General features: G+C 33.1%; 1 protein-coding gene across 1 annotated transcript in view; it reads left to right on the forward strand.

Moving 5' to 3' along the window:
• The window catches only part of LOC149409855 (uncharacterized), a 45656-nt gene that overhangs the window by 14978 nt on the left and 14606 nt on the right, over positions 1–16072 (forward strand). Inside the window, exon 4 of the mRNA XM_089649091.1 lies at positions 7996–8559. Coding sequence (XP_089505217.1) covers positions 7996–8559 — 564 coding nt within the window. The remainder of the gene's footprint in view (positions 1–7995; positions 8560–16072) is intronic.

A 16072-nucleotide genomic window follows, 5' to 3' on the forward strand; every position in this document is an offset into this window, starting at 1 on the left:
TTAGCAATATCATGTTGCGTGACGTTTAAGTAAAATATTGCTCTCCGGCTTGAGAATATGTGAGTACCGGCAAATGAATTGAATACATTCGCGTTTTTTATAATATTCACTACCCATTAGCAATATCATGTTGCGTGACGTTTAAGTAAAATATTGCTCTCCGGCTTGAGAATATGTGAGTACCGGCAAATGAATTGAATACATTCGCGTTTTTTATAATATTCACTACCCATTAGCAATATCATGTTGCGTGACGTTTAAGTAAAATATTGCTCTCCGGCTTGAGAATATGTGAGTACCGGCAAATGAATTGAATACATTCGCGTTTTTTATAATATTCACTACCCATTAGCAATATCATGTTGCGTGACGTTTAAGTAAAATATTGCTCTCCGGCTTGAGAATATGTGAGTACCGGCAAATGAATTAAATACATTCGCGTTTTTTATAATATTCACTACCCATTAGCAATATCATGTTGCGTGACGTTTAAGTAAAATATTGCTCTCCGGCTTGAGAATATGTGAGTACCGGCAAATGAATTGAATACATTCGCGTTTTTTATAATATTCACTACCCATTAGCAATATCATGTTGCGTGACGTTTAAGTAAAATATTGCTCTCCGGCTTGAGAATATGTGAGTACCGGCAAATGAATTGAATACATTCGCGTTTTTTATAATATTCACTACCCATTAGCAATATCATGTTGCGTGACGTTTAAGTAAAATATTGCTCTCCGGCTTGAGAATATGTGAGTACCGGCAAATGAATTGAATACATTCGCGTTTTTTATAATATTCACTACCCATTAGCAATATCATGTTGCGTGACGTTTAAGTAAAATATTGCTCTCCGGCTTGAGAATATGTGAGTACCGGCAAATGAATTGAATACATTCGCGTTTTTTATAATATTCACTACCCATTAGCAATATCATGTTGCGTGACGTTTAAGTAAAATATTGCTCTCCGGCTTGAGAATATGTGAGTACCGGCAAATGAATTGAATACATTCGCGTTTTTTATAATATTCACTACCCATTAGCAATATCATGTTGCGTGACGTTTAAGTAAAATATTGCTCTCCGGCTTGAGAATATGTGAGTACCGGCAAATGAATTAAATACATTCGCGTTTTTTATAATATTCACTACCCATTAGCAATATCATGTTGCGTGACGTTTAAGTAAAATATTGCTCTCCGGCTTGAGAATATGTGAGTACCGGCAAATGAATTGAATACATTCGCGTTTTTTATAATATTCACTACCCATTAGCAATATCATGTTGCGTGACGTTTAAGTAAAATATTGCTCTCCGGCTTGAGAATATGTGAGTACCGGCAAATGAATTGAATACATTCGCGTTTTTTATAATATTCACTACCCATTAGCAATATCATGTTGCGTGACGTTTAAGTAAAATATTGCTCTCCGGCTTGAGAATATGTGAGTACCGGCAAATGAATTGAATACATTCGCGTTTTTTATAATATTCACTACCCATTAGCAATATCATGTTGCGTGACGTTTAAGTAAAATATTGCTCTCCGGCTTGAGAATATGTGAGTACCGGCAAATGAATTGAATACATTCGCGTTTTTTATAATATTCACTACCCATTAGCAATATCATGTTGCGTGACGTTTAAGTAAAATATTGCTCTCCGGCTTGAGAATATGTGAGTACCGGCAAATGAATTGAATACATTCGCGTTTTTTATAATATTCACTACCCATTAGCAATATCATGTTGCGTGACGTTTAAGTAAAATATTGCTCTCCGGCTTGAGAATATGTGAGTACCGGCAAATGAATTAAATACATTCGCGTTTTTTATAATATTCACTACCCATTAGCAATATCATGTTGCGTGACGTTTAAGTAAAATATTGCTCTCCGGCTTGAGAATATGTGAGTACCGGCAAATGAATTGAATACATTCGCGTTTTTTATAATATTCACTACCCATTAGCAATATCATGTTGCGTGACGTTTAAGTAAAATATTGCTCTCCGGCTTGAGAATATGTGAGTACCGGCAAATGAATTGAATACAATTCGCGTTTTTTATAATATTCACTACCCATTAGCAATATCATGTTGCGTGACGTTTAAGTAAAATATTGCTCTCCGGCTTGAGAATATGTGAGTACCGGCAAATGAATTGAATACATTCGCGTTTTTTATAATATTCACTACCCATTAGCAATATCATGTTGCGTGACGTTTAAGTAAAATATTGCTCTCCGGCTTGAGAATATGTGAGTACCGGCAAATGAATTGAATACATATCGCGTTTTTTATAATATTCACTACCCATTAGCAATATCAGTTGCGTGACGTTTTATTGCTCTCCGGCTTGAGAATATGTGAGTACCGGCAAATGAATTGAATACATAATACATTCGCGTTTTTTATAATATTCACTACCCATTAGCAATATCATGTTGCGTGACGTTTAAGTAAAATATTGCTCTCCGGCTTGAGAATATGTGAGTACCGGCAAATGAATTGAATACATTCGCGTTTTTTATAATATTCACTACCCATTAGCAATATCATGTTGCGTGACGTTTAAGTAAAATATTGCTCTCCGGCTTGAGAATATGTGAGTACCGGCAAATGAATTAAATACATTCGCGTTTTTTATAATATTCACTACCCATTAGCAATATCATGTTGCGTGACGTTTAAGTAAAATATTGCTCTCCGGCTTGAGAATATGTGAGTACCGGCAAATGAATTGAATACATTCGCGTTTTTTATAATATTCACTACCCATTAGCAATATCATGTTGCGTGACGTTTAAGTAAAATATTGCTCTCCGGCTTGAGAATATGTGAGTACCGGCAAATGAATTGAATACATTCGCGTTTTTTATAATATTCACTACCCATTAGCAATATCATGTTGCGTGACGTTTAAGTAAAATATTGCTCTCCGGCTTGAGAATATGTGAGTACCGGCAAATGAATTGAATACATTCGCGTTTTTTATAATATTCACTACCCATTAGCAATATCATGTTGCGTGACGTTTAAGTAAAATATTGCTCTCCGGCTTGAGAATATGTGAGTACCGGCAAATGAATTAAATACATTCGCGTTTAGCAATATCATATTGCGTGACGTTTAAGTAAAATAATGGTATTGATATCGATTGATCGGATCATTTCGTATTTCTATAGCGCCGTTCTCGTGGTAAAAGCGCTTTAAACTGAAGTATCTGCGATTAACTTGTGTTATTTTTTATTAAACGTAATATTTATGAATATTTGGTGTTTCTGGTTAGGTGCGTGACTTATCTTCTTATCTAATAATAATTTTTGTAAGAAATTATTCGAAAAAATGAATGAAGTCGACTTTTTACTGAAAAATAAATTCAGTAGGTACGTTAACATTTGACGAAAAAGTAGAAGTGAAACGCCTAGGTGCTCACCAACCTAGAGACATTGTAATCGAGTTTCATGTTGTTAAAACTCGTAAAAAGTTAAATTTTAATCCAGAGTGGTTTTCTAAAAAATCTTGGTTATGTGCTAGTGTTTTGTTAAAGAAAATTTTTTGTGTTCCCTGTAGGGTGACCTGGTCTACAGTGGATCGGTATGGTACAGTGGATCACTCCAATATCTCGAAAGTTCTTAGTGTGTTTGCATGTGTGTTCGGCTCTTAGGTAGGTGTTCCTCCATGCTACTACACAAGTCAGTACTTGTCCGGCTGCGCAGGCGAATAGACATGTGATGCTGTATTTAGTGTTTTTGTGGTAGGAGAAAAAAAATCACGTGAGTATATTTTTGCGTACCATTTCATTATTTTTTCCATGATATATTTTAGCATATTTTAGTTGTTATCAGTAGTTAACATGTGTCAACACCCAGAAATATGTCTTATTCAAAAGGGTAAAGTCAGAATAATATGTTTAGTTAAAAATGGAGTGTTGTTCTACAGTGGATCAGTGGACCACCTTACACAGTGGATCATGATCCACTGTGTAAGGTGATGCCTGATTTGTCTTGATTGTTTGTTTTTTTGTTTTATAGGATGCCTCGAAAAGGGACGAAAGAAAGAAAAATAGGCAAACATACGCAGGCAGAAATAGAAGAGGCATTAAAGCTAATTTCAGAAGGCTCAAGTATCCGTGGGGCGGCAAAGCATACAAAAATTGCCTTTACTACGTTACAGCGGTATAAAAAAAAACAAAATAATTCGCCCAATGTAGTAAAAATATGCGATTTGTTCCTAACTATGAAGTGAGTATGGTGTTCTCTAAGGAACAAGAAGAAATTCTCAAAAATTATTTCAAGAGTTTTAAAAAAATATTTTGCTTCTTTAGATAATTGTTTTCGTTCTCTTTTTTCTTTTTAAATACAGTTATTTTTTTATCTGGCCTTGGGCTATTTTGTTTGTTCTTCTCTTTCAATAATAAAAACTGATTTATTTCTAGTATTAATTTTTTATTTAAAAGAAATCCCATCCTTGATCCACTGTTAAATATAGGTTGATCCACTGTGTACCACCAAGTTCCACAGTGGATCATTTTCCCTCATCGCAAATAAGTACATATTACTTTCCTTCCCATTTAATGGCGGAGTTTAAACTATTACAATTTACAAGAATGATAAACAATGAACCATTGTGAAAGTTTTCATTACAATGCCTCAACTGGTGTTGAAGTTATATGCCTCCAAAAAAAAGTGATCCACTGTTGACCAAGTCACCCTATACTTTTTGGTGGTGATACAGTGTGGACTTAATCTGGGTATATTGATATAAAACATTTATCAGAAAGGTTGACAAAACACGAAAATTCATCGGAGCATATAAAAAACGCAATAACTTTACAAATTTTTGGAAAAACAAACATTAGATATCGTTATAACGAGGAGGTCGAAAAAAATCGTTACGTTTTGTCAAAAATAATTTCTGTTTTAAGACTATGCGGTTCATGTGAAATCGGTATACGCGGCCGAAATGAATCCTCGGACTCGTACTCCCATTTTCTGGCAATGAAATGTCAGTATCTACACATAAAAAATGACGGTCCCCACCACCGAAAATGTGCTCGAGCCGCCACTGGCAATATGTATTATCATTTCATATTAATTGCTTTCGATTGACCTTTCTACTTCTGAACTCCTAGAACCGCTTCTGGTACCTACAAAGATGTCTTTAATAAAATTACAAATTTTGTCCACAAAAAAGATAAATAAAACAGGTCCTATGTGGGGGGAGCCTTGCGGTATACCACTGGATAAAAATAAAATCATAATTTCTGTTTGAAAGTTAATTTGTAAACCAATGCAACATAGTTTTTCTAAAAGATTAGCAATACAATCCTTGTCGAGTCATCTGCCATTGCATCGGAAATTAAATTTTGATAGAAAAATTTATCTCTATCAAAATTTAATTTCATTTAAGTGTTCAATTACCGAAAATAAAACCATTCTGTTCCTTATAAAAACTAACATATGTGAGTGGGAAACAGGTGTTAGAGTTGGGATAAGTTTGTAGTTAAACAATTAATTGATGTAATGTGACAATAGTAACTAGCAGTGAATATTTTAGCATTTACGCCTCTATTATTTGAAAGTTTATTGTTTTAATCAATTAAAAGTTATTAAAAATAAGTGTATGTTGCTTTTTTGTACCCTGAAAACATAATTAATTAGAGAAATAAAACTTTATTAAAATTTCTTGGTAAACTTACCAAGAAATTAAGTATTACTTCAATAACGATTATCTGAAAAAACGAGCTAAAAAGCCAAATCACTTTTTTGGAGATGAAGGCCTCAATTTAGAGAAAAAAAAACTAGCTATAAATGTGCTGAATTGACAACACTGCACGTGATAACTCAAATAGGACAATTAACCGATGTTTGTGGCCTAAACTTTGACCGCTAATGTTAGCTCTTTATATATACTACATCATGGATTAAGGTTGTCAAAATAGATAACGAACTGCATAAATACATTCGTTATCTACCTTTAAAATTCGTATGGTTTATCACTGTTAATTTCTCAGAGCCTACTAATGATTTTATCGCAGACAATATTGAGGAATTTATCCACTCGACTTATTTTTATTAAGAAAAACATCTGTTTTTGCTTAATCAACGTCTTAATATCGGTAAAATAAGATAATTTGGCGATAATGTAGATAAGCGTTTTCATTTTCAGAAAAATAATAACAAAATAACGTATAAGTACGTAGTTTATTTTTTAATATTTAATGTATGTATTTCTCACAATAAATATACAAATTATGTTTACATGTTCTACAGTATAATTATATAGGAAAATAAAAATGGCTTTTCCTTACCATGAAGAGAAAAGTCTCTTGTGTTTGATTTCAAGGCAATGTTCTTTTAAATATTACAAGCGCAGACCCATGATAAATCACGGGTTGGTCTGAATTCTCGACAAATCATATCCAATTTTGAAAATGACATTTTATATAGCAATATTTTACTATAGATCGGTACTTTATCGCTTGTCTGAATTCTTCAAACAATCAATTTTGAAAACCACACTTCAATACAAATCAGAAAAATAACTTTTTTCGAAATTCCAACGTTTATTTTCTCATACAAACAATTTATATTTTTAACTTAAAAACTACATTAAAACGTTCGAATTTCGAAAAAAGTTCTGTTTTCTTTTTTACTTCTTAAATCATGTAGAACCACCCCTCAAAGTTAGCGCACTTTACTCCTAGACAACCCGTGTATGTTCAGGTATATTTGAAGTCGTTTTTGAGGTATATATTTTTATAGGTCATATTTATATGCCAAATACTAAGTTTGGTGGAGTATCTGGGCCGAAGGCTTGGAATAAACTTCCTCCGGAACTAAGATCCATAACAGGTCCAACAGAATTCAGGTCTAAACTAAAAACTTACCTTTTTAAGCTGTCATACCCTCAAATTAAATATACCATTCCTAACAGAAAGTCCAGTTATATTCAATTTTCCAATTATGTCCTCAATCCTGTATTTAAATTGTTCTACTACTTTAGCTTTCGTTTGCTTACCTTCACTAGTTGGGAATGCCACAGTTCCACAAGGTCCAGGATTATCGAGGAACTGGGACTGCGGTATTAACAATTCTATCTTTTATTTTAAGAATTTTTATATCTCTTTACGTAATTAGCGAAACATTAAAAAAGCGCCCCTTGGTTGTGTTTACTGACTGCCTTTTGAGTCTTAGATCCGGCCCTGCTATCTATACTGATAATTGCTATCTGATATTCTGATATTTAACAAAATATATAAAAAGGGAAATTACGTCTTCATGAATCAGTTTTGCCTACAAACATAACTACCAAGTTAAATTTAAATCGACTATTTAATACCTCACTTGCAAGTGATTAGCAATTTTGTATTGGTGAAAAATTTAATTATTCAGTGATTTAAGATGACCTCTATGGCAGAGTGCTAAAGATCCTTTGTTCTTGACTACAAACTCTGGCGAGGGCAAAAAACCTCTTCATTGAACCGAAGCACCTAGAGTGATATCTGCAATTTTCATCGATAAATCACACCCGTATTAGGTAATCTATTTATTAATTTGGCTGTAAAATATCATGACGAATAATAATTATTAATAACTTTATTTTTTTATTTATAAATCTATAAAGTACTTTTCGTATGACAATAATGAACCTCATATTTTGGGAAGGTGTTTATAATGTAGTCCCTTATTATATATTATAAATAATATCACCATATTTCCCTCTTTTTACACATTTTCCTCTTCTTTCCCGCTAACCGGTTATTAGAGACATTTTTTTTGAATAGCAGTAAGAAAATAATATCTTAATACGACTGAAATAATTTTTTCTACATTTATGCGAGAATATTTTCTGTCGTCCCGTTTGGCATCATGCGACGTCAGTTGGTACATTGTGACATCTTTTGGTAATGTTCTTTCAGAGACAGGAGCCGATAACCTTTCGCAGCCATGGAAGTATGTAAACATTTGGTGATTGATCGTTCAGGAACAGAATCAATAAATTTGCTCCTGGAGTCACCCGCTGAGCATCCTCCAGACATCCTGGATACAGATCCTTATCCCAGCGACCTCAACATGGCCTTGTTTGCAGAAGCAGTCAACAAAACCCAGAAGATGAAAAGTAAATATTTGAATGGGCTGGATCTACCCGACGGCTGGCGTCTCTTGTTTACTGGCCGTTCCAACAATTATAACGGTGCAGCTTTCGTACACAGTAAGTTGCAGCAGGTGGTAGTGGCCCACCAGGGGTCAATTCCGGCAAGCAGCCAGGCGATGCTCACCAGTTACGGAGTTGAGAAATCTCTCAAATTCTCCACTGAGAAAATACAAAGCGCAGTAACATTCGCGGAGTCTGTACGGCTTTTAGTATATTCAGCGAACGCGGAACATGGTAGGAGTTATAACATCGCCATAACGGGTTACTGTGAAGGGGGCTTGCTCGCCCAGATAACTACATTCACGCTCAAGTTCTTGATGGAGTCGAGCGGAGTGCTAATCAAGAACACAAGCAGTGGATTCGACGCGAAGACCGTGGTGTTCGACAGCCCAGGCGCAAAGGATATTTTGAACGAAATACGAGATAAATATTATAAGAATCAAGTGGAAAACTTTTCCTTGGACGCACTGAACATTGCGGTCTATGTATTAGTTCCGAACAGATTTAACACCTACGGCGCATATCTCGGGAAAATGTACCGAGTTTTTACCAATGAACCCTTGTTTAATGTGACCCACTTCGACGTTCATACTAAAATGTCTCTGATAAATGAATCTATAAAGACTACTTACGGAATGCATAATTTCATCAAAGCCTTGAAGTGTAACACTTCCGAAATAAATGAACTGGCGGACTGGGTTGTAATTGGAAAATATAACATTTCAAAAAATTCAATTTCAAACAATTATCACTATATAAATTTGCAAGATGACGTCGTTGAAGAACTGTATAAACATGTTATGGCAAAATATAAGTCCCAGAATGACGATAGAGTTGTTAAAAGTAATTATTTTACAGAAGATGAATTGAAAATACTTAACATGTTGTATTTTCTCCAAGAAAAAAAACCTGGTGTAGAAATTCTTAAAGAGTTTGTTGTACAAAATAAGCTTCAAACAGGAAAATTAAGACTTTTTCCAGAATTTGAAATAGATCTTTATAGTAAAATAATCATTTGTAAATCTGCAAAATCTTTGGACGAACTCAACAAGCGCATAAAGCAACTGATTCGATGGCTGGGTAAACAGTTTACGGAGGCGGTGGATGAGCAAATTGTAGCATTTCATCAAGATGTTGCGATTGAACGAAAACGACAGACTGTTGACTCATTTTACCTTGCTAAACAAACGAGTTATCTCGAATCGTTACCAAAGACATTGATGAACTTCAAAGATTCGATAGGTCTCCGAGACTTTCTGCTTTCAGACACCGATCAAATTCTCAATATAGTTACTCAAGACGGCGCCTTCGAGATTACCCGTCTTCACAATATATTTACACAAATAATGAAAAATGTTAAAATATCTGATCCTATTTATATATACACCCGTGAAAATCACTACGTGTTTATAGATTGGTTAGAGTTACAAAAACTTTACAAAATGCACGGTTTACCAAGTTACCAAATTGACCTGATTCTGGTCGACGGTATCTCATCCTCAGTCATGAGTTTTGAAGATTGCATGATTTTAAATAATTACGTACATTGCTCTCCCCCCAATGTGAAAAAACTTGTTTTTATATCATCAAAGGAAATGGAAATATTCAACTTTTTACAAAACATAAATATATTTATTGCTAAACGAAAAATAAATTTCTCCGATTTATCTGACGAGTCACAAAATATCGTATTTGAAAAAATTAAATCTGGTGAATTTCGGTAGAGCTGCGGAAAGAATTAATTAAAGAACATTATGATACTGTTCGTTGAAAATAAGAGAGGAACGCTGAAATCACAAAACGGTGAAGTGACAAAAATTTTATAAACTCACTTTTAAATCCTGTTTAAATGTAAGAATTACTAGACTGAACCTTCAAAACACTAGCTTGTACCTAGATCACATGAAGTTAGTTATGCTGGAAATACATGTCCGATTTATCTGGAAGAGTTGGAGGTAAAAAAACGGAACCAAATTTCTAAATTCAATACGTCATTCGTCACCGATTTAATGACCAATCCAATTGTCTTGCATAGAACTGAAATACCCGTCCGTCGACTCGTCCTCAGAGGTTGAGGGTAATATCATATCTTTTCAATCAATATCAATTTAACGTCAGTTTGTTTATATGTTTTGTTTATAGTTATATCTCTTACTTTTGTAACTAGCAGAGATGTGCTTTATTTCAAATAAATCCATTTCAAATGGAAATTGCAAAATGCAAAATGGGTATTTTCCATTTTGCATTTTAAATGCTTTTCTATAAACCATTTTGCATTTTAAATGCTTTTCTCAATGCATTTTCCATTTTAAATGCTTTTTTGCAACATTCTTCCTACTATCTTCACTCATTTTTTTTTTCACTAACCCCAAATATCAGTCGGACCTCAACCTCGCTATGAGAGATAATTTCCATTTGTCTTGACAAATGTTAATTATTAATATTACAAATGTTAAATATTAATTATTATTAACTTGTTGCTCCCTGGTAGGAGCCCTTGCAATTGAGTGATACCATTACAAAAAATACTGATTCAAAAACTGAACATGGGGTGGGGCCGTGACGCTGTAATATTAAATGTTAGAGAGCAGTTTCTATGTTTTTACGTTGGCAACTGGTTTCATAATCTGTAGTCGACCACCATTTTTTTTTCAGTTTTTGTATTTACCATCAAGTAATATGTTTGTTCTACATTGATGTCCATAATTAAATGACAAAATTGTTTAAAAATTCTATAATTATTTTCATTGTTTGACCTGAGAAACCATTTTGCATTTTGAAAATAGGTATTTTGCATTTTGCATTTGAAATGCTTTTCTAAAAACCATTTTGCATTTTGCATTTTCAAATGGAAAAGTTTTGACCCATTTCCATTTTGCATTTCAAATGGTTTTGGGTACCCATTTTGCACATCTCTGGTAAATAGGTATATGTCTATTTTACATTAATCGTTCACAGGAGGCCCTGAGAAAGATAATTTCCCAAGGGCCTATGACATCTTTGTGGAGAGCTTGTATTCATTTTATTTACTCTCTGATGTCATTGTACCATCTAATGCCACATTAAATTGTAATTTTTCAAAACATTTTTTTATGTTCTAATTTAACTGACATGTTTAATTCATTAATTTCTATTCTCTTACATAATAAGTACCAGTTATATAAAAAAAATTAAAATAATCAGTGTCTGCATGGATTAGTAGTGAAAGTGTTTTGAGACCACCTCACTAGGAGAACCTAATTGGACGTAAAAAAGTGGAACCTATTATGTCACTTCATGTGTCATCCGTTCCGCTTCCCATTGGCCTCAAACGACGCCGTCCCGGCGGGTCTGGTGTCGTCGGCTTAAAAACGAAAAAGGGATACATTATTGACATCTGTGTTTAAAATTTTAAATGCCAATCGCTCTGTAGATAATTAAGCATTCATTTCGTAGTAATTGGCAGGACTCCGTTGGTACAGTTTTTTCCTGATATTTACGATTGAAATTTTGTTATATTTCAGCGTCATTGAATTTTTTTTAAAATAGCGTGTGGTTCGGGAATTGACAAGCTTGTTCGTAAAATGCGTGGTGGGCGGCTAACATCAGCCCAAATTGAAATAAAATATATTATGGTCATAAGTATGATTAATTTAAAACTTTTCTTAATCCAATTATAAAAAAAAGAAAAAAAAATGGTTTTTATAAAAAAAATATTTTTATATCCTCGTTTAATCATATTATTATTATTTTTTTAAAAACTGCATATATTTTTTGCATACCTTAATTCAATGAACGAGTAAATTTTAAAAAAAATGTTTCGTTTGCATGTTTAGTTTAAAAGTTATGTAAGATTTAGTACACCACTGCAGATTTAAAACTTCGGTACAAAACAATTCGGAGGCCAATGGGTTAATATACTGTTTATCAAGTCACTCTCCACAGGACACTTCGCACAAATATGGAAACTTAGCTACCTAACTCCTGTATTTAAAAGTGGTGATAAATCCTTTGTTGAAAATCGTCTATACCTAAACTTTTCGAGAAATTGAATCTTAAGAAAATCAGCTTCTTTGTAAACTCTTGTATCGCAACTTGTCAACACGGCTTTATCTCCGGCAGATCAACTTTGACTAACCTAACATTATATGAAAATTTCATTTCCAATGCACTTGCCAACAAACAAAAAGTTGATTCTATATATACTGACTTCATTAAGGAGTTTGATATGGTCTGTCATAAAATCCTCATTAATAAACTTTTTAAACTCGGCATTAATGGAAACCTTTTATCTTGGTAAGAGTTACTTACTTAGGCGTCAGTTAACTGTCTGTATTAATGATCACTTATCCTACATGTTCGAAGCTACCAGTGGCGTACCCCAGGGTTCGCATCTTGGTCTTTTACTTTTTAATTTATTCATTAACGACGTAACAAACATATTCACCCGTGTTCTCATTCTAATGTTCGCTGATGATATGAAGATATATAGAATTATTGACAATATCGAGGACTGTAACACTTCAATCTAATATTAATAGCTTTTACGATTGGTGTCTTAAAAAAAATTAATTCTTAATTTAAAAAAATGTCAACTTATGAGATTCCACAGAAAAAAAACCCATTGTTGTTCACCTACTTTCTCAATAATCACCCCTTAGTATCTGTTGATGAAATAAGAGACCTTGGTATAACCTTTGACATTAAATTGACATTCATTAAACATATTAATAATGTAACCAGTGAAGCAATGCAAATGTTAGGATTTGTCTTACGGATTTCAAAGAATTTAAAAAAATCAAAAACTGTCAAATTACTTTACACTTCACTTGTTAGAAGCCAACTAGAATTTAACACCGCCATTTGGAGTCCTTACTACAGTGTACATGAGAATTCCCTTGAGCGAGTCCAACATAAATTTTTACGTTATATTAATTTTAAATTGGAAATATCAATCGAAAAAATTAATTACCCCTCTCTGTTACAATTATTGGGACTCGATACATTAAAAGAAAGAAGAATATGTTTTGACCTATTTTATTTATTTAAAATCGTTACCAACCTGTTGAACTCCCCTGAACTTCTTTCGTTAATATGTTTCCATATACCTAGTCGATCAGTTCGTTTCAAATTACCCTATCATTGCAACAATACAGGATCTAACGCTGAACTCAATTCCATAATGAATCGCCTACATGTACTTGGAAATAAATATGTTTTGGATGAACCTATAAACATTGTTAGTTTAACCTCATACAAACACTACTTAATTAAAACAGTCTGTCAGCGCTTCTCAGATTGACTAAAGTCAAATACAGTTTTAAAGTATCAGTTTTTATGTTGATACTACTATTTCTATTGTTCTCTTTTATGTATTTTATATTTTTTTATCTATGTATATTCCGTATTCATATGTAAAACTATTTGTCATTCTTTTGTAAAAGCCGCTATAATCGACGTTAATAAATAAATAAAAATCAATATAATACATCAATTGATTTAATCCAGAAATTTGTAAATAATTTTATCTGTTTATATTTGTTTTGATAATTAAGGAGAAAACGTTAATTTAGATAAATAAGACCTATTATGATATTTTATGAGGAATTAAAGGCGAACACAAGTGTGATTTTCTTTAAAAGTAGCTTTATTTAAATATTTTACTTTATAATTTTGTGAATTTATTATATGAACATTATATCTGCAGTAGCCATTAATGGTATGTTTGCAATTAAATATCCTTAGTAAAAAACAAATAAAAAAAATCAGTATTTGTTTATTCATGGTTGCTTGTCTGTTTTCGTACATTAGACAACAACAATGAATGAAAATATGCTTGTTTTTTATTCATCTTATACTTATCCTAATGATAACCCTAAATAAGACTCTGTTTTTCTCATGCATAAGTTTCCCTTATTACTATAATTCTCGCTAATATTTATTCGCTAACTAACCATCTTTAACCAAGACGTTTCCCCGCAGGGGTAGGCAGAGAGGACGGACCGCCAAACTCGGTATTGACACACTCCTTGCCTCATTCACATTCATACATGCTCTTTTATTATTCTGACCTTGACATGGCCCGACTCAAGTATTTTGAGAGAGAGAACACTATTACTTACGTATTTATGTATTTTCCCAGGAGAGTTCTCAGGAGAACACCCTTAAATTTTGATTTTGTTAAGCGTAAAAAAAAGTAAGTTTGATAATCAATATTTTTTTATTTTACAAGAAAATAGCAGTAAAATTATTATTATAAACATATTTACACATTAAAATAATATTACAATAAATAACAAATAAGTTTTATATACGGAGTATCCGCGGGGTAAAGTGCGCTAACATCGGGAGGTGATTCTTTATGATGTAGAAGTAAAAAAAATAAATAACTTTTTAGAAATTCTGTTGTTTTTTTCCCATCCAAAATTTTTTTCCGTAGCAGACTTAGAACGCCCACATTGCGTCTGTGCACAATGAGATGGATGACTAGAGATGGCAATAGGTTTGTTGACAATTATTTTATTTATTTATTTATTTATTTATCTATCAATATAAAGGTTTTTTACTTGTATTTATCGATATCTGTTTCACTAGGGTACACCTGTGTCGAGACAGACGTATACAGATCCTTATAGAATATTTACATGCATGACTAAATCAAAATCAAAGTACAAATTACAAAGTTGTATACATTTTAAATTATGGAGTCAATAGATAGGTAATAGAAAGAGTAGGTACAGGTATGACAATATTGTAAATATATATGCAATATAAATACATTTAATTGGAGGACGTAGTTACAAAGGGGTTTTTATAAAATTATTGATTCTACTATTTTATTTAGGATTTGAATCGTTGTTATTGTTTACGTGTAATTTGGTTTACAAATGTTTGCGATAATGGAATGGAATGTCAATCAGATGGACTGCCCTCCTTTGCACAGAATCGAGTAGGTAATCAAGTATTGTGGGGCTCCAGCCCAGAGGTGGCTCCCAAATGCGATTGTTGGGCGTACTTGAGATTCGTATAGGGTTAGCAGCTGATCACTATATCTATATGCTATATGCTAGCCCTGTACAAGACGCCCAGTTTATTGGAAGCCAGATTTACTTGAGCTTCTATAGAGCCCCGATACTTGAGCCGGTCTGATAGATATACTTACTCCGTGCATTTCAATGGAGTCTTTATTGGGGAGGGTGCTTCCATCAAATTGCACCAGACAGTCATTGATCTCCCTCTTCACCTCCTTGTGTTTCTGCACTTCACCCCCCCAAACATCCTGTATAAGAAATACATATTATAATTAAAAATATATATTTTCCAGTAATCCAGCACAATCAGGTTTTGTAGTGCTCGATTAATGAGATTCGACTGTGATTAAATACATTTATTTTTCTTCAATAATTTCAAATTCATTTTGTGGCATTATTTAAAAAAAATTAAAAGAATAAACTGATTATTTTAAGTATTTATTTATTGCATCTCACTTTACATAATTTATGTTTTTTCTCATAAAAATCAACCTCACTAGGACTAAGCCTGTATCGAGGTCAAAAATTTACATTTGAGTGAAGCAAACATAGAGTAATCAAAACATAAAGTAATACTACATACAAACACAAAATATTTCAAAAAGAAAGAAAAATGCTTATTCGACCAGTTACCAGATGGGTAATTTGATTGAAACAATATTTGAACCATAACTAATCAATCTGTAGTGGTACGCAACTACTTCATTCGAACGAAATTCTAGAAGTCTCGATTTTTCCAAACAAGCTTCTTGGATGTTCTTTTATTTATTTGTTTGGAAAATTCTACATAGCAACCAAATTGTTCCAGAAGCTTCTTCACCTTTTAAAAAGCGACAGTATGAAGAATCTAATCAGTCAGTCATCAATCCGCCATCAGTTAACAAGGTGCTCAACGA

This window comes from Hesperophylax consimilis, chromosome 29, assembly GCF_061612785.1.
Source record: "Hesperophylax consimilis isolate HC1 chromosome 29, BYU_Hcon_1.0, whole genome shotgun sequence".
Taxonomy (NCBI): Eukaryota; Metazoa; Arthropoda; class Insecta; order Trichoptera; family Limnephilidae; genus Hesperophylax; species Hesperophylax consimilis.